Raw genomic sequence first — 20,280 nt, 5'->3', positions numbered from 1 at the left:
CACACGTATCCGTGCAGCGAACACACACACACACGCGCGCGCAAGGAATGAGCGAGAAGCCGATGTGATGGTATGCAGCGCTCACTCGCTCGCACAGCGCTGTATCGCAATGTGCGTGGTCGGCTCAAGTCCGTCCAACAAAAAGGAGCGCGCGCTCGGATACTGTTGCGCGCTGTAGTGTGTGCGTTTTGGGTGTGGGCGCGCTTGTATGCGTGCGTGTCGCGATACGAATCGAAGCCGGCGCAGCCAGTTGCGGTGCTGTGTTGGTGCATGCGGGCTCTCTCTCTCTCTCACTCGCTCGCTCGCTCGCTTTCTCTCTCGCTCTCGCCGTGTGTTGATTGCGGCCGCTACAGGAGAGGGGGCTGCACACACCCAGAAGATCCCTGCGCCTGTGGTCGGTGCTGGTGGGAAAGGAGAGCGCGGACGGTGCGGCGGGCGGAGCGAGGGCTACAGGGAGTGTAGGGGTGAGCAAAGGAGCCGAGCCGAATTGAGCGGAGCGCGCGCGTGGAGAGCAGTGCCGGGGATAGCTAAAATTAACACACACCCCTATTCATTCGAACTTGCGTCGCGGACTCGACAACACGTTCGCAGCGACACAGCACCGTGCAAGGCAGACAGTCCGTGTGTGTGCCTCTCTCTCGCGAGTGTGGAGAGGCTCAGGAAAAAGGGAAAGAAAATCAAACAAATTCCGGACAGACCGAGAGCGCCCGTACAGCGAATAGATACATACCGTCGTTGTCGTCGTCGTCACCAGGACATACAGTGTGTGTGGGTCGGGACCGTGTCATAATCATCATCGCGGCCAGTACCGTACGCTCCTGCAAGTGGAGATAACAGTTCTTCTGTCCTCTGCGTTGGCCACTCTGGCCCAAGTGTGTGCTAGTGTACGGGATTGAAGGAAAAAAGGGTTCACTTTTTTACTATTCCTGCGACATCGCAGTGTGTGTTTTAGTTTCGTGTTGAATTGTCAGCCATCGATATCGCACACGGCCGTGTGTGCTGTGTGTGTTGTTCCTCCGTGTGGCCAACCAGTTGCTATCGTGGGGCGACCGGTGTGATAATAGTGCGGTGTGTGTGGAAACACACACATATAGTGCGGCGATAAGGCAACCCCCTTTTGCCAGTGCGTAGCTAAAAGTGCTTTGCCTGAAGTTCATCCAACGTGGTGAATAAAATCCTGAAGCAAAAGCTTCGTGTGCTTGTGTGTCTCCTGCGCTGAGTGACAAAAAGTGAAGCAACAAATAGAACGTACATTCCTTAGAATCGTGGAAAAAAGAGCGATCCTCCGACTCCCATCCACCACCTCCCTGCTGCCCATCATTGCTCGAGGGTGTGTTGGGTGCGGTTTTGCCGTTCTCGATCGAGACTGTGTGTGCGTGTTTGTGTGAGATAGTGCGTGATTTTTCTGTTCTCCGTGTCTCCTCCGCTCTGCGTGGTGGGGTAAGCGGCAGACTCGTGGCAGCGTGTGGCGTTTCTGTGCGTGATTTACTGGATTTTTCAGTATTTGTCGAAAATTTCCCGTTTCTCCGTTTCCACACCCCGTGACGCGATTGATCGATCGGTCCATTAAACCATGATAATGGATATGACATAAAGTGACGTCATACTGTCAAATAGCAACAACAGCAACAAAACCCACCCGTGTGTGTCGTGTCCTGTGTGCTGGATGTCAGAATCGTTCTTCCCACACACAAACACGCTTCATTCATGCACAATTAGCACACAGTCATCACTACTGATCTCTGCTGATGGGGCCCACCACGATGATGCTGCCGTTCGCTCCTCCGTGTCGCAGTGGTGAGTGTTGCGTCGCCGTCGTTGTGTGCGCTACCGCTTAGTGTCGCGTTTCCACTGTGGAAAAAAACGCAAAGCGCCACTGATTGTGCGGTGCTAGTAGAAGTAAAAAGAAACGGAAGGTCCAGTGTGTTGCGGCGGCTGCAATATTTATACATTTTTTGCGTGAATTGCCTCACAAAAAGAGGGCCAGTGCGTGCTGCGAAAGTGTGCGCTTTAGTAGTGTGCTGTTGTATACCCACACACACTAAAAACCGCGAATGTGACGAGTGTGTGCTTGCGACGAAAGGCAACATTCTTTCACACACCACACCGCCGATTCTAGACGTGAGGATCATCCCTTGAGTGCGTTGTGTGTGCGTTGTGTGAGTGTGTATGTATCTCTGCTGTGCTGTGAAAGAAAGAGCATCCGTTGTCTCTTCCCTCCCCCTCCCAGCACAAGAAAAAAGTGTGTCGCCCCAGGCCCCTCTCTCACAAGAAGCAAAAGAGGAAGAAAGGGTGTTCAAATTTTTGGCGCGCTGATTACTGCGATTGATTGTGAGAGGAAAGAAGATTTTTGATCGTATGTGTGTGTCTGTTACTGAGCGTGTGTGTGTGTGACGTGTTGGGAAAAGGAAAAACGAAACGTATCGTAGTGTGGCGGGTTTTATGTGTCAAGAGGGTGGAAGTGAAGTGAAGGAAAAGCACAATTTATTGGTGGGTGTGTTGTACTTGTCGGCGGTCGGCAGCTTAGAGAAGTTTCGCCGAAAGACGTGTTCAAAAAAAGAGCAACGTGCGTGACACAAAGAAAAGCGCGTGTTTCGGGAAGCATCTCGTCAGCAGCAGCATCTCGAAGGAATCACCGAAAGAGGAACGCATCTCACCCCCCAATCCCCTGTCGTCGCCGGTGTTAGAAAGTATAGGTACGTGGCAGTCTTCTTTTTGCTGGCCGGGGAGATTCACTTTCGTTAAGCGATTACTGCCAAGGATGAGCAGTGTAATTTTTCTTAAAATTCAAGGAAATTCTTTTCCTACGAATGCGCAACATAAAGAGAGGAGAGAGGGGCGGTTGTAATGATAATTTTAGCTCGTGTGCTTGTCATATACTTTGCAGTGGTGAAACTGCTGGGAAATTACTGGCGGTGGCGATCCTTTTCGATCCATTTGCTGCATTTCATTTAAATGGAAAGAAAACGGTCTCAGCGTGCATTTCCACGTGGCTGTAAAATCGACAACCCTCGCTCGCCCTTCCTCCAACAGCCATTCCTTTTCTCATGAGACAGTATGCGAATGTTTTCGGGAAACTGTACCTCCCCCCCCCCATAGCTTGCCCTCCCTATTTGCTCTACATGGTCGGTCCGGTTCGAGATTTCTTTATAACTTTCTTTTTCTTCAGCGCTCACACAGACACACACACACACAAACAGGCCGTCCTCGTCGCACTCGGGGGGGTTGGTAACCTCTTTCGCTGGAAAACGGCCGCTAGCTCGCACGAAAAACCAAAAAACATCGTGCGGTTGTTGATTTTCTATGCAGCACCATTACCCTTCCGTATCTCTTTCGGTTTTTGTTTTTGTTATGCCAAATGGTGGGAAGGAATCTTTTGCCACGTCGTAGCGTGTTTGTTTGTTTGGTGATTTTAGTTATTGTTATGTACAACTAATAGGTAAAATAGCTAAGATTCTCTGTTGTGGCACTGTGAGAAGGGGAGAAAACATTCTAAAGAGCTTCCCTTTCTCGTCTTTGAGAACGTTCCTTCACTTTCTAAGCAAACTTTTCAATGTTTGTGTTGTTGTTTTTTTCCCTCTGTTTCATGGAAAAGTAATTGCCAGTGCTCCAAACGTCACACCTTGTCCGCAATCCCTCTCTACCTCTGATAGTGTTTCCTGTGTCAAGGATATTAATTTTCCTACTGCACATACACAAACACACTCCCAAACACTCTGTGTGTTGTATAAGAGAGCCCCCACATGAGTCCAAATAGGATTTGTTAGAAGCCATACCAAAACGGGATAGCACAGGATGATGACGATGGTTGGACAGCAGGACGGCAGGATGGACGACAACCGTGCGCAAAGGATGCGTGTGACGCAAAGGCGTTGTGCAGTGGTGGATGCACGAGCGGAAAAGGATAACTATCGAATGACATTTGGCTGCTTCTGTGTGGGAAACTCCGGTGACGGCTGTGTCTGGAAGCCTTTCAAGGACTCGTCCATTGCCTTGCTTCCCAGCACGGCGGAGATGGAGACAGGTACACGTTGGCTTCGGTAATCAACCAGCGTCTGGACACGTGCGCGCGGGTAGTGGCGAGACGGATGGAAAACGAATCCACCCAACTGTCCAGTGTTTCGTCCTATTGCTACAGTGCGGCAAGGATATATCCAATTAGGCCTCTCCCTCGCCGGTTGGCTGTGACAGGATAAGAACTGTATCCAGTTGAACATGCCAACACGTGAATGATTGTCCACAAGAAGGAGGGGAGGAGGACGTGGCAGACGAGCATTGTGGAGATGTGTTGTTTTCATTTGTTTCAAATTGGGTTAAATAACGAGGGAACAACAAACACACAAGAAGCTAATATGTTCTCCATTGGGGATGAGGGAGGTTTAACAAAAAAAATACTCCTCATCCAAGGTACATATTGCCGCATTCTGGACAGGGACAGCGAGCGTGAGTCATACATTTCTCACAAACACAATCACAAAGCTTCAACCGATACATCACATCACAACAATAGCTGGTAGAGTTGGGTGGATTCGAGCCGTATGTAGATTTACCTCGTTACATGCCTTTCAACATACGCTGCCACAGTCGTCGTCTCCCTTGTAATAACCCCAAGGACATGCTGCGGTTTTGGCTTGTTTACGGCCGGTGTGCACTCTCCCAAGACGTGGAGTGAATAAAGCAAAATCTTGTCCTGCATTTAAAAATAAACCATCCGTGGAATGGGCGAAGCACAGATTGGTTCCCACCGTCATCAACTTGGAACCCAGAGAGAGAGAGAGAGAGGTTGTGTGTGTGTGTGCTTGTTGGTGAAGACACTTATTTGATGTATTAATTTAGCATTTTACTTGTTGGTGGTGGCCAATGGAAGCTTTCAAGAATTCAAAAGAAAACCAAGATCGGAAAACTGCGCCTGAACACAGCGCTGTGAAATGGAATTTTTGCCGCAGAGAAAGGAATAGAGAAACGATCGTGACTGCGATCCTTGAGCCCTCTCCCCACGAACACGGGCTGCAGAGAAAACATGGGAAGTGGTTCACAAACTGTGAAGAGTGTAGAGCGAAAGAGAGAAGACGAGATGTACTGACAGAGAGACAAAAAACGTTCTCTCTCTGCAGTAGGCAATCAAAATGCAGCACACAAGTGTGTGGTTGAGAAAATCTCTCCCATTCCCCCCCCACGAAAGAGTCTCCACAAGGCAAAAGTGTTGGGGGATGCATGGGGGATGAAAAGTAGGCGATGGGAAACTCTGGGAGCCAGCAATAGGCTTTCAGAGAAACCAACACAAACGCTAGAAAACGTAGCAGTCGCAGCAGCAGCGTCAGCCGGCAGCTTCATCTTCGCGCGAGTGTTTCTGGCCCCAAGTGTTCCTTACCAGTGACGAATGGTTGAGCGTGTGTGTGTGCTTGTTGTGTGTGGGTAAGCTAAGCGACCTAGGCGAGGAGGTTGAATGTTTGGGGTGGAATGAAGATGTAGCTTTTGAGGGGGATGGGGGTAGTTTAAGTAGGTGTAATAGGTCTGCACTGTGTGCTGAGGCCAAGCGTTTACTACTACCAACAACCGGACGGGGCATACAGACACACGCGGGAGAGCTGTACTAATTGTACGTGACTAGTGTGACATTTGGCTGATGAATGATGCACACAATTGTCCTCATCAAGAGGTTCCATGGCCCATCTTAAACTTTAATTACAAAACTTGAATGTTGTGGTGATTGACTCGTGGATGATCTGATAAAAGATTACATTCTGTATTACAGATTACATTCTGGATTACATTCTGTAACCAATCGACATCATCTCACCACCATTTTGTCTACCATTTGTCCCATTTGTCTACAAATCCAGGAGCCTGCAAATGCTTTTGTACTACGTTTGTCCCACGATGGTGGTAGTTTGCCAACCCTGGTCGCCACTGTTATTTTCCCCACCGAACGAGCGAGATATAATGTACGTAAAATGCAAGGGGGGGGGGAAGGAAAGTGAGCTATGGAAAACGCACGGCACGCAGTTGTTTGCGCTTGTATTGGTGTGCATGTCTCCTCCTTTTCAACGAATACGGAGCGAATACGTGCGCTGAATTTAGGGGAGAAAAATGAATCTAACAAAAAAAAACTAGGAAGGGGAGAGTGTATTCGCTCAAATCGCTCTCCTTTACTCTGCTCGCACGCTCACTTGCTCTATCTCTCGTTCTCTCCCTCTTCAGCTTCCTTTTTGCTAGGAGGAAAAATCATGCATGCGGAAAATACAAAATGGCGTCTTTTTGTTCAGACACATCCCTCTTGCAGGTTAGAGTATACACCGTGGGCAAAGGTTTAGGCAGCTTGACATGATGTAAACTCGTTGTAACTTTTCGGTTTGAGGTTTAAAAGCACACAAAAGCACATCCCACGTAAAAAATCAGTTTTGTATCGTATTTCTCTCTCAGAACGGAGTTGTACATGTTAAGACTTAAAGCTCAAAACGTCGTCATATCCCCCCCAACTTGCCACAGTTGTGTAGGTAGCGTTGAAGGTCTGTTTTACAACCGTAATCTTTCCGTTTAGCAGACATGCTAGGAGGAAATTGCTTCGCGCAATGTTCACTACTCTCGTTGTGGTTGTAAAAAAGCCCCATCCACCCTCCCCCTTCCCTTCTTTTCCCCTCTTCCATATCACACAAGCGATCCTACTCATATGACGTCGATGGGATGCACTTTTCCGCTTGTGCAATTGACGTTCACTGTCTGTTCTCTCATTCCAATCTCGTGTACATTAACTGCAGCAGTAATTATTTCTAACCATGTGAGTGTAGAATGGACAAGCAGCAATTGCTGCAGCTATAGAAGATTTTAGTTCGTTTCATTATTTAGTGCACGATGTTTTCATTTATTCATTTTTTTCCTCATTTAGCTGGCAAAGCTTTTGCTAAAATGGAATGAAACCTGCAAACGAGATCTCTCCATCAGGGGGTGCATATGTATATATATATATATCGAAACGAAGTTGATATTGTGGGCAAAAAATCCTGATTCTCTAGCTGGTTCTTGTTGCTATAGGCGTGAAATCTCGTTTTCCTTTCCTACGCGCGCTGCAAACGAAGGACAGAGGAGGAGAAGGAGAAGGTCCACCGAGTGGCGGGAATGTGGACGCCACGGAATCAATAAATCGAACGATTAGAGTAGTTTGGCGCAAGCAATGTGCGCGTATTTGTTTGTGGCTGTGTACTGCACGATTCCCAACTTCCAAGAAAATATCGTTTATCAGCAAATTAGTTTTTGTTTGCAGTTTGCATAGAGTTTGTAGTTTTATCAAACTGTTCCATCTACCCGGCGCTTTCGCACACACATTCGTTTAGTGGAGAGGAAAAATAAAATGTCGATGAGTAATCGTTCAACAACCCCAAAATAAACTAAGTATGAACAACACAGATGCGTCTTGTTGTGTGTTTTCTTATAAGAATATAATAGGAAAATGTTGTACATAGTTGTAGCAAACGAATCCTCGCTGCACTTCCATCAAACTAACTATATCCCCACACCACTACACCACACACACACACACACACACACACACACACACACACACACACACACCAGTTAACTCCTCTCGCAATCGTGTGTAGGAAGAACCGCAGCGCCATGGCAAGTCCGATGATTGTGTGTGCCGCGCAACGCTTATGAAAGTGTGGGTGGAACGGGTTCGTCTCTAACGCCCGTCACAAAGCAGGGAATGAATGGTGTGCTAAGGGGGTGTTGTGTAGCAGCAGCAGCAGCAGCAGCATCTAGCACACGAAACGTAGTCTAGACCAACACAACCGCGCACAGCCCCACAGAGCGGCGGCACCACGGTAACATAAACTGAAACTTTGCCGTGTTCATTTTTTCTCTTTTTCTTTCTACCATTTGCTCGCGGGGGTGGCTGTCAGTTTGCTTCGGTTCTCATAGAGAAAAAAAAACACACAACCACGCGATCATCGTGTATGATAAACGCCAATGGGGGTGGTGGGATAGATAGGCTGCAGTGTGAGTGTGTTTGTGTGTTAGTACCGGCACCACGGACATGGATCCATGGCTTCCAGTGATCGCGCTTGTTAAACCTCCTCCTCCTCCGCGCCCCCACGATCATCCCTCCCTCCACCCACTGTGCAGTGTGCAATGGTATTTGTTGGAGGAATTAGATGGTTCATTTTGTTTCCCAAAAGGCAATCGTGTGCTGCAGGGGGGGGGGGGGGGGGAGGACGTAGTTCCATCATGGCGAATGTGATGCGCTGCTACGTCATCTTGAGTTGCGTGTTGTGTTGTTCTTCACTTCCTTACACTAAATTATCCTTTTGATGGTGTGATTTTGATGAATATATCACAACGACATCACACAGTACGTTTTGCTGTGGTGTGTGTGTGTGCGTGTGTGGTGTGATGGGGTGATTCAGTTGGCGGCGGCGGCCAGTTTTATGAATCGCGTACAGAAACGCAGAACGTGAATATATCTCTGCACTAAAATAAATATGCATAACCCATTTGGAAAATCCTGTTTGCTTGCGTCTCTTACTCCGTGCCTCTCTTAAAGGGCTCCTTGGTGGATTGTCATCTGTTGTTTCGCCCTTTAGGCGGGAGCGTGTAGGAATGTTAATCTACTTCAGGGTTTTCCAGAATAATACAGGAAAATACAGTTCGGTGCTAGGTGGGGCGTGGGATGATAAAACTATTCTCGAAGCTGACATGATTTGGGTTGAATATTCTTAAAGTCTTAAAATACTCCTTTGCAAAGATCCGATAAAAAATCATGTAAATTAGAGTGTTGCTCTATTTCCAACTCAACCTTTTATCGATTTCAGTATCAAACGCATAAATTACATAAAACACAGACCCCAAATTGCGGTCCGATTTATTATGATTACTAGATAGCCACCCAGCCATTCGGAGGTGTCACAAATACGTCAATGATCATTAACTTTGCATAATAGTATGCAAATCATTTTAATTTTGTTTTCTGTTGTTATAACGAGCAATTTATGTTTTATTTTTAGGGAAATTTCTTTTTGGCACACAAATTTGCATACATCATGTTTGCAGAACTGCTGCAGCAAAAACCAGTGAGCCTTTCATTCGAAATGTTTGCTCTCTGATGAAGCTCTATCCAATCCCACCCTTACTTTATCGACCCAATCGTCATTTGTGGCAGTGGTGTGATTCAAAACGCGTGTGTGTTTGCTGCGGTTCACGCTTGTGTGCGGAGTAAGTTTGCGGTAGTTTTTGTTGTCATCCGTGTCGTCGTCGTTTCGTGTACGTGTGTGTATGTGTGTATGTTACGCCATCCTACATTCGATGGGGCCACGCATTAAACTAACCTGTGCCGAGTGCCGAACAAGCGAGCGAAAGAGAGAAACAGACACAAACGACGGGGAGATGTGACGATGCGGTAATAAATATGCAATCGGTTTGACAGGTTGACAGGTTTGTGAAGGTCATGATCATGGGCGTCGTCGGCGCGATCCGTGGAGGATGAATGGGACGGCAATCGGAGGGGAGTAGAAAAGAAGGGGTAAATTTGTTCCCTCCTGTTTCCGTCCCATCTTTAAGGAAAGTTTTCCTACCCTTTTCCCTTCTTGCCGACCCTTTCCACTCGCGGGGAACACTCGCACAATTCAACAGAACGCGCAACTTTGCACATTAAGAGGGCAACTGTTTAAATTTCGGAGAAGTGTTTACACAAACAAAGGCATCTCCAATAACAGCGATCGCTAAAGGATCCGTTCGTGCTTGAGTAAACAAGCGTTCACAGGGCTTAACTACACACAAATACCTGCTAAAAATTGACAATTCCAGTTCCAACCTAAACCGGCTCACTTTATAAAAAATACTTTTTCACTTTGTTGTTCAATCGGCAACTTAATCGCACGTAGAAGAAGAATAAATTAGATCCAGTAAAATAGGGTCTAGCAGAGCCCGGTGGTAGTGGTAGTGTATCCTCGTCGTTCTCTGCTGTTCCTTCCACTCAACCTTCTTGCCATCCCCACGCTAGCTGGCTGCCTAAGGGCCTCCACAAACCCCCCACACTCAGTTGAATATTCATTTTTGTGGTGGTAATGGTACAAAAACCCCATCCTAATCGCCGCCACAGACCGATAGCAGCTTTGTGACCAGTTGTTAAATGGCACTGAAGGACATTTCAACAACTAACCTCCTCCAACCAGCCCTCACTCCTCCTGCCACTTCTGCTCCAAGTTTACGGAATGGAGTCGCAGTTCTGTCGCGCGAGGAGGGGATGATGTAATTTTATGGGAATAACGATAGGAAGAAACCCCCAGCCGTAAATCTTTACCGGATGAATGAGTACGTCTCCTGAGTGGTTAAGAAGATGCTGACTTCAGGGTATTATCTAAGCATTTCAAGCTGCTAAATAGTGCCACATATTCTCATATTAAAGGAACGATTGTATTGAATGCTACATGATCTTTTTCTGACTCTATAAATGCTTTATTTAATAAAATCGCTGAAGTTAAAAATGTAAAAATGGTAATTTTCTATTGTAGAAGCTTGCAGTGTTTTGCTGTTCTTAAAGTGAGCCTGGGCTGGAGATGTGCGTGCTGTGAAAGCACATTTGAATTTCGAAGGGCACAATGCAGTGTAGCGTCATTGGTCGTGTACACTGGGCAGAAGATCCCGTCGCACCGTTCGTAAATGACGTTTTATCTGCGTTAGGACTGAGGGTGCGTTTTGTCACGTTGTAATCTTCGAGCTATAGAGCTTCTTCCCTTGACGCTTCGAGTTATTTGGCTTGGGTGCGTCTGCTTTTTATCTCGCTGTCTGACGTCAACAAGCCCGGGTCGGCCTTACAATCGTTCGCAGTAAAGTACGGAAGTAAAGCGCAAGTCGGTTTAAAGTGAAGAACATTTCATACTAATATTTGTGACAGAATACTACAACTAAAACAGGTAGATATTTAACAATGTTTTGCCACATTGATTTTCCGTTCTAAAACGAGTGGGGATATAGCTTCTTTGTTAACGACATTCTGTTGTATTTACTACTACTAAGAACAATGTATTAATAATGTTTTTTTTGTCTGTTTCTCTCTACCTACAGCCACCAAACCTACAACCGAACTGGAAAGACTGAATCACCCTAAGTTCAAGCTGCTGGTATACAGCAGTAAAGCGATAGTAACTTTTATCTTGCCTTCTAAAACGTCTAAACGAGGAAAGATAACGAAGGACGACGACTAGCAGAAGCATCAACAACAACAGCGCCGATATCGGAGTACCCCGATAAGAGCAACGGCTATTTACGTCTCTGTTCCCAAGGGACCCCGAGATAGAGAGGACACAGGATTCCTTGCTTGACGGAATACAAAACAAACAAAAAAATCACAGTAAAAATGACATCCCAAAGATTCTGCCTCCGGTGGAACAACCACCAAACCAACCTGCTCGCCGTGTTCGACCAGCTTTTGCACGATGAAACTTTCATCGATGTAACGCTGGCCGTTGAAGGTCAGCACCTGAAAGCACACAAGGTAAGAAAACTGCGCCGCGTTTAGGGCCGCCGTCTCTCTCTTAATGGACAAATGGCGCTGTTCCCTCTTTGTCTAGTCTTTTTTTATAGTCAATACAAAAACCAACCAACCAACTAACGGTGACGGGTTTCGTTTTTCTCGCCAGATGGTGCTGTCCGCCTGCAGTCCTTACTTCCAGCAGCTTTTCGTCAGCCATCCCGAAAAGCACCCGATCGTAATCTTGCGCGATGTACCGTTCAAAGACATGAAGTGTCTGCTGGACTTTATGTACCGCGGCGAGGTGTCGGTCGATCAGGATCGGCTGGCCGCCTTTCTGCGCGTCGCGGAAAGCCTCCGGATAAAGGGGCTCACCGAGGTGAACGACGACAAACCGAATGCGCCCTCTGGCTCGGCGTCCGCAACAGCAACCAACTCGGCCGGCTCGGCTGCCTCAAGCGGTGCGCAAGCGACGGGTGCCACCACCACTACCAACACAGTTCCAAACGCGACAGTACAAAAGAACAGCAGCGGAAGCAGCGGCATGGTGGCGCAAGTCGACGATGACGAAGACGATCGCTGCTCGCCCGTACCCAACAGTATTGCGGTGGCGCCCAACGCAGCCAGCTCCGGCCAGGCGCAGGGCGGCCATCTAAAGCCGCTACCCCCACTGCTCTCCTCCACCGGCATCGTTACCCGCAGCCACAGCAACAGCTTGCTGCAGCAAGGTGGCAGTAGCGCCGCCAGTGGCAGTGCGATGGTGCAAACGAATCCGCTGCTCGGTACTGCCCTCTCGCAACAGAAGCGCAAGCGCGGTCGTCCGCGAAAGCTATCCGGAAGCGATGCAGGCGAGGGTGAAACGGAGGGAAATTTCGTCGGCGGCGGCGGTGCGCCCGGTGAAGAGTACGACAGCAGCTCGATGGATATTATGGATGTGAAAATTGCCAGCAGTGGCGCGTCCAACTCGGGCGACGACGACCAGCAGCTAAGAATTGTGAGCAGCCGCACGGACGACGACGATACCCTGATGCACGAAAAGGCCGAACAGCTGGACGACGAGGACGACGAGGTAATGGACGATGAGGCGGACGAGCTGGTGGACGATGTCGATTTGGAGGCGGGCGACGAACCGCGGGGTACCTCGCCGTCACTGGACGAATCGATGGAAGATACCATCGGCAACATGGACGGCACGACCAACAACAATGGCAACACGAATCGATCCGGCAGGCAGCATCAGAAGCAGGGCACCGCGGCAGCCAAGCCATCGCGAGCGTCCAAGCGCAGCCGAACGCGGAACAACGAAAACAGCTTATCCGGTGAGTACGGCGAACGCCTTTTGTGGCCATTTGCGGCCATTTGCGGGACGAAAAACGCACATCGCACATACATGCATTGCACACACTACTGCATATTAGAAGAAGAATAAATCGCACAATTATTTGGTTTGGTTTTGAACACATTATTTTCTTCATACTAGTACTGGGGACACACATTGACTGCTATATATATATGTATATGTGGCTCTCGTCTGCCATTTTTTAATCACGCATTAATAATCACTCTTTTCAGTGGGTTTTGAACCAGAGTAGACTCACTCGTTTCAGATTCATAATAACAATTCACCACACAAGATGACGTAGCTACCTACCATTATTTCGCGATTCTATTCAATCTGACGTGTTTCGGGTCGACTAGCTGCTTACACTTAGATAAGTTGTTAGTCGGCAAGGAAAATGAGTGCGTGGAATCGTGTAAAAACATTTTAAACACTTTGACCAGAGTTTAGTTCATGCCTTAAATTTTAATTTAAAATCACATCTATACTTCTTCATAGACAATTTACATATTGAGTAACATGGAATTAGTACGAGATATGGTTCATATTACAGACAGTACACACTCTCCGTTATATAAAAAAAACACGCACAGAACACTTATAAAACGCTTTTCTGCTGTGTTAGATGATTTTCTATAGTAAATTTTCAAAATAAAATTGTTTCCCCATGGTCCCATTTCTTATATCTTGTCGTAAAATTTACTAACCATGTATATATACACATATATTTGCATATAAACACGTATTTGTTGTCTTAATCGGGTTCGTAAAGAATGATTGGTGTTTAGTTTTAGACGAACAAATTCATTTACAATTAAATGGTGCCATTTTACTGCTTGCAACGCTTATGTTTCTACATATATTCAGTATCTGTTCGGAAAAGCTAAAAGGGATGTTTGTAGTCCGCCGTCACTCATCGCTTTAGGGATCGGTTATAGCGCGATCATTCGCTACCTCTGTCATAATGCTTTATAGTGTAGCTCACACTACCGCCACCTAGAAGAGCAAACTAAAAACCAATCAAAATAATACAATATGTTGTCTGTGTGCGTGTGTAGAAAAAACGAACAAATTGAATTTTAATTTCAAATAATATACCGTGCACACAGAGGAGCACATTGCTTTATTCGTATTGGCGCTGTTTCGCTCAACAAACCTGTCAATAATTTTAAATGTGCGGCGTTGGGATAAAACACACAACATTATGCACATTTCCTTTATCTGCCGTAATGTTTCGGATAGTGTTAGTGGTCGTAGTTTGCGTTAAAAAAACAGGCTTAAACCCATAACAAGCACACTTAGGTTGAATGAATAGCGCAATCCAATATTACAAGCCGAAAACGCGGACAAGTATATAAAAAAGGTGAGTTTCCGCCTTCCCATGCCGCTGAAGCTTTACGAATCGAATGATTTAATGAAAGAGAATCTGAACATTGAAAACGTATGAACATACGTTTTCGTGAAATGAAGCATATTTTGAGTGCCATTGTAACAAACAAGATGTCAGCAAATCGGAGTTCAGTTGGCGATGAAAATACGTCCCAATATGGCCCAAAGTTGGCAAGAACATAGGCCAGTTGCCACCAAGTCTTAAAGGTCCCTCATAGCTTTCCGATCGTGATATTGATATGGTTTTCTTGGAGTAATTATTAGCACTAAAATTATGTAGAAAGTAAAGTAGTACAAATAAAGTATTTGATTGTTATGATTGGGTAGTGTGCTTTTGATCGTTTCATAGCATAAACGCGCACTCTCTCTCTCTCTTATTCTTCTTTGCGAAATTACTGATTATCCTGTTGTGCTAATCTATCGCTTGCTTTATTCTGTCCTTTCTTCCATCCCTGATGTGTTCTGGTATCGACAAAGCGAAATATGATTTGACAAACAAAAATGTAATATACTAATGACCAAATATTGCACATTATAATGTAGGAAATCACATTTTAATCGCGCCAGCGAATGAAAACATGAGCACAAATCCCATTCCATTAAATCATCATCACTAGAGCTGAAGCGGCTTGGGAAATTGGATATTTTTGTTTCAATGCTTTACCTGTAATAACATCATATCTGTACACACATCATGATTCATTTCTAACCCTATATATCCTTTAGTAGCTTATTAGTTTCGCTTTTGCGCCCTGTTACAGTAGAACACATTTTCATTGATCCATCTTGTCCCTTCCGTCTGCTTTGTTGTGCTACTTCTAACTAACCCAAAACCTTCCACACTAGTCACCGAATTGAACTTTAGCTAACGTACGATCCTTCGACTCTTTCTCTCAATATTTGTAGATTCGAAAGATTCATTTGCTGAGGATGATAAATGCAACAAACTGGACGGCACGGGTGCCGGCGAAGAGGAGGACGACATTGAGGATGATCAGTATGATGGACGCGAACTTAATTCGAGCCTAATGGAGCCGCAACTGCTGCTGGACGAGTATGACGAACCGGTCGAGTTTAAGTTCGATCCACGCACCGACAGCGGAGCCGTCGATTCAACCTCCAACAGCAACTACCTACCGCCCTTGCAGCCGAAACCGGGTCTAAAGATTGCTAGTACCAGCGGCGGCGCGCGTATGCCTCAAATCTCGGTCGTACCGACGACGGCACTCCAAATACCGAAGCTGGCACCCCTCACGGCATCCGGCGGCGGTACGAGCAGTTTCCTTGGCGGCGGATCAAACAACAAATCCTCGGTAAAGCTGCACAAACGCGCCCGGCTAATGACACCAAAGAAACCGAACGGCATGACCACCACGCAAACGATACTGAACAATCTGAACAACAACCTGAACGAAAGCTTGATCTCAACCTCGAACACCGCCAGCGGCGGTTCGTCATTGTGCATCACGGGCATCGGCTCCGAGATGTACGACATGTTTTCCGGCAGCGTGCTCCGATCGTCGAGCCCGCGCTCGAACTCGAACTCACCCTCGGTGAAGGGCGGCAGCGGCAACGACAGTGGCTCACGCACGCACAAGTACGCCGTGATTGACGATACCGAGGGCAGCGTGCGCGATTTCTGTACCAAAGAGGGTGACCACGTGTACCGGTGCAAAGTGTGCGCCCGCGTGTACACACACATCAGCAACTTCTGCCGGCATTATGTGACCTCGCACAAGCGCAACGTGAAGGTCTATCCCTGCCCGTTCTGTCTGAAAGAGTTCACGCGCAAGGACAACATGACGGCGCACGTGAAGATCATCCACAAGCAGGAGTACGCGCAGCAGCAAACGACAGGCGTCGGGCCGGGCGGCACTTCGCCCGCCAGCGGCGGCGGAAGCAACTCCCGGGGCGAGGAATCGTTCAGTGCCACCCTAGTGGGTGGACGGAACGATTCGACCAACGGTGGGAGCTCCCTCACGACGGCCTCGATAATTAACGCGGTCGGACTGCAGCCGAAGCTCGGCACGAACAGCGGCGGTACGGGCGCTATACGGATCATGTATCCCTTTCCCGGGAGTGGCCAAGCCTCGCCGGCGGCTGCAGCCACAACAGCAGGATCAGCCGGCAGTGGCACGGTCGGGACGATTACCATCAAGAAAGAATTTCAAGAGAAGTCATCGTCCTCATCAGGTGCCAATTCTCCGACCGGTTCGGTTTCGTCCAGCTCCAGCGGTCTCGCTGCGCAACCGGCCACCGCAACCGTCAGCCAGTAGTAGGAAACACCGGAAAGGTTAAGCAATTCCACCACACACCGTTCAACTGTTGTCCCCCTTCCCCGGTTTCCACAGAGCGACAAAAAGGACCAACCACAGATGATAGAGGCTAGTAATTGGTAGGGAAAATGAAGCAAACTGCTGCAGGCTTTTGGTTTGCCCGTCATATATGGGACTGTCCCTCCTTTTTGCGACAAAATGTAGAGAACTGCATGATCGGTAGGCTAGCCCATACAAGAGCTAGAAAAATCATTCCTTCAAAAGGGTATTTTGTAGTTTTATAATATCGTGGAACTCTCCCCCTAAAACCTGAACAAGACAACAACAAACATGTTGGGGTGCGAGTTCTAACTTTTTTTAACAAGCAGGTCTTTGTACTGGTTTTTTTTAAATAGTTGTTTTAAGCTTGAGTGTGACGCTGTTGCTCTAAGTGTCTAATCAAAAATCGCACACTGATTGCTGCGTTAAGTGAGTAACCGTCAAAAATGATGGTGTTACTAAGGTGTGCTGTGTGTGGTTCGGTGTATGAGCGTCCAAAATCGACAGCCCACTTCTTTCCCCACTCTACATTTAAAATCGACCAAAAGTTTGGCCCCTAGCAGAGCGGGCTGGCCCAATACACAACACCCCCTTCGATGGATTCTCCGTTAGTTTGTCTACTACTTTATATATGTATTGTATGCGCGTATTTAGTGTTGTAATGTATTTTTAAATTAATGTTTGTAAAATTTTTGTTTGCAAAGATAATTGTGTACCCGTTTGTTTTATTCAACCTCCCTCCCGGTGCGCTTGGTTCCGAGGCAACTCCTACTCCTCCCGTCGGGGAGGGGGTCATATACAACGGCACAAAACAACAATTGCTTCACTAATGTCTTCCCCAAAAATAGCAAATGCAATCGAAACGACGAAATGCTGTGCTTCAGCTGGTTGGAGGCGATCAATCGATCGTACCAGTCATTGATGTGCAGCCGTTTTTGAATTGTAGCAAAGTACCATCTAAATCATAGTACTACGATCATGAGCTGTGTTGCCGCAAAGCGCATGTGGTGCAAAGAGAAAGCAACATACACCAATTCGCATTTCCTTTCGGTGTCTCGTGTCGTGTGTTTGTGTGCATTCGGCACTCCGCTTGGAAACACGATACACATATTTTATAACTCATATTTAGGAAAAACAAACCATGAAAATGTAGGGAATGCGGAGACAGCATGCATCCACTGTACATTATTATTTAATAGCAGGATTGTTATTTGTTTTGTGTTCTTCTTTTAAACACAGAATCAGCCCAAAGAATGATTCGATTTGTTTCCTTTTTTTTGTTAATTATTTTTATAGAAATTCTTTATTTTTCTAAATTTATACATACATATTGGTGGGTGTGTAGGTACGATATAGCGGCAATGGCATTGCGGTTTGGTTTTGAATCATATCAAATATTTCATAACAAGCTGTAGCTGTTATTGTCCGTCAAATGGTTTTAAAACAACAACCAAGTTATGAGGTTTTTGTTTGAAGTGTTACCTTAACAAATTTTATGTTTAAAATTACAATCTGTCTTTGTTATTGCATTGGTCTCAGCTTGGTTTGTATTATTTTTATGTTATTTAAACTTAACGGGCGCGTGAGCAAGCACACCATCGTATTGATTCAGAACAACATATGTAAGAAGGGCATTAATGTACGCAGAATTGTATTTAAGAAAATGTATGGGGCAATGAATTCACTTTTCTTACTACTATAGACCGCTGTCTTTTTTACCATCCAACTGAGACGTGTGCATCAAAATATTGGAAATGTAACAAATTTTAAGCTGAATTGTTTTAGAGGTGGTTTAGAAGAGAACAATCAATAACCAAACTAAACTAACATTGGCCGTTAAATGTTGCATTCGTCCCACATATGTTTAATAGATGTATAAAACGAAAAAGGCTGAGATAGTAATTGTAGTTCGTAATCTTAAGCAGCGTCGTAATGCACTTGCGCGTGGTTATGTTGTCGCAGAGCTGGGTGGAACATTTTAATTTGTGCTCCTGCGCTTCTTCAACCAGAATCATCATTGTGCGCTTAGTGCGCCTTCACCAGCCACCACACACAGACACACCGATTCACACAAACTAGCCTGCTGCAGGTTGAATAAATGTAACCCTTTTGGCTATAGCACGATAATGCGAAGAAGAGTGTAATATTAACACGTAAATAAAAAGAGACTAATTTGTTTGTTATGTAAGCATCAATATAGAAGGACAGCAGGGACGAAGGTTGGGTGATCTTAAGGGGGAAGGTCGATAATGTTAGCTTTGTAATTAGTGTGAGTAGTATTTATGCAAAAAGATAATCATATCCTTAGCTACTATTATCAACAGCACCGTAGTTTTTTTGTTTTAAATATTTGTTTCTGACGAAATGGTTCCATTTTTCCAAAACCTGGTCGAGTAAATTGGATGTTCGATGAAACTTGCTACCAGGGCATAAACATTTATCTCATGAGGCGAGCGATGCTAAAAGAACAGAAGACGAAGAGGAACAATCGATAAAGAGAGGGACGCGCGTGCATTTTATGATAGTGAATAATATAGTTTGTTTTGTTTGTTTTTCATTTTGTGTATCAAGCAAGCATTTTGCACCCATAAGGCACACTTGGGTTTTGATGGGTGTTGCGGTAGGAAAATTATGAACCACGAGCAAACGATCGAGCTGTAGTAACACATTGCAATACATGTTCTAGTTTTATGAGTTACTTACGCTCGCACTATTGTACTAAAAGTAAAGCATAATAATTTGCAAATTAATCTCTATTTAGCGACGCATTGCCTACGGTAATGCGGTTCACAAACGAACGCACCTGGAACAGTAGCTAGGTAAAGATTGAACTCTGCAATAAACACTTGTTTAATCTTACTATCTTTCCGTGCACAGATATTCCCTTCGCAAATCCAATAGTTAGTGCAATTTTAACGTATTAAGTACTTCGTTATATTACTCTGAGAATCTGGCACATCCCCGAATGAAAGCATTGTGGAACAGAAGCTATCCGATATTCCGTTCGTTACTTGCCGCGAGTAGATGTACATACAGAAAGGGAGTTTGAACAGAGAAAACTAAATTCAAAAACGTATCTGTAAACAATGGACAGGAAGATGAACTTTTTTTTTGGTGCAGCGAGGAGAGCAGAACGAAGCAAACCAAGTTTACCAACTTTTTGTCCTAAAAAAATAATAAATCCGCATTTACACTAAATTCTAGTTTACTTTTCTCGACGTTATATTAAACATGCATTGAAAAAGGCATACAAATATCACGGAAAACGGGCATAAAAAGGCAAAAAGAACGCAAAGGGTCGTTAGTTTTAGTAAAACTAATAGTTATATCTAAGAACAGAATCACCAAATAAGATAAATAAATGATAATAAACGCACACACGTATTAAAAGTAATCTTCAACCATGTTTCCTGTTTTGCTTTGTCTTCTGTGAACTTGCAATCGATTTGACCAGATGAGGATGTTCTTTGAAAGAACAATGCAATGCAATGCAACGATGCATCATGCGTGCAGTTGGGTTGATTTGGCGGCAAATAGGCACGCGTTTGGCGGTAAAATAAGCTTAATATTAATCCAACTTTGTGAACATGTTTTATCCTTAAAGCAGCACAATCAACACACATTGAATTGTATGTATATTTAAACAAATGCTATTTGATAGAAACACGCAAAACACATAATAAACAATGATATGAAATTGAATACCTTTGTTATTTTTGTTTTACTTTTCAACATTTACACTTAACATTTGCTAACATCCGTCTACCAAT

The 20,280-nt window shown here is 45.5% G+C and overlaps 1 protein-coding gene across 2 annotated transcripts; it reads left to right on the top strand.

Moving 5' to 3' along the window:
- The first annotated feature begins 311 nt into the window (after nucleotides 1-311).
- On the top strand, nucleotides 312-20,212 carry LOC120961681 (protein tramtrack, beta isoform). 2 transcript variants are annotated; one of them, XM_040385619.2, is made up of 4 exons: nucleotides 312-2,696; nucleotides 11,062-11,491; nucleotides 11,637-12,786; nucleotides 15,102-20,212. In XM_040385619.2, the coding sequence occupies exons 2-4, from the start codon at nucleotides 11,354-11,356 to the stop codon at nucleotides 16,469-16,471; spliced, it is 2,658 nt and encodes an 885-aa protein (XP_040241553.2). In that variant the 5' UTR covers nucleotides 312-2,696; nucleotides 11,062-11,353; the 3' UTR covers nucleotides 16,472-20,212. The 2 variants fall into 2 exon arrangements, with proteins under 2 accessions (XP_040241553.2, XP_049462262.1); XM_049606305.1 differs by lacking the exon at nucleotides 312-2,696 and adding an exon at nucleotides 10,543-10,910.
- The last annotated feature ends 68 nt before the right edge of the window (nucleotides 20,213-20,280 follow it).

Source organism: Anopheles coluzzii, chromosome 2 (assembly GCF_943734685.1).
Source record: "Anopheles coluzzii chromosome 2, AcolN3, whole genome shotgun sequence".
Classification (NCBI taxonomy): domain Eukaryota; kingdom Metazoa; phylum Arthropoda; class Insecta; order Diptera; family Culicidae; genus Anopheles; species Anopheles coluzzii.
Note: the sequence above shows the minus strand (reverse complement) of the source record. Positions and strands in the feature narration are given on the sequence as shown.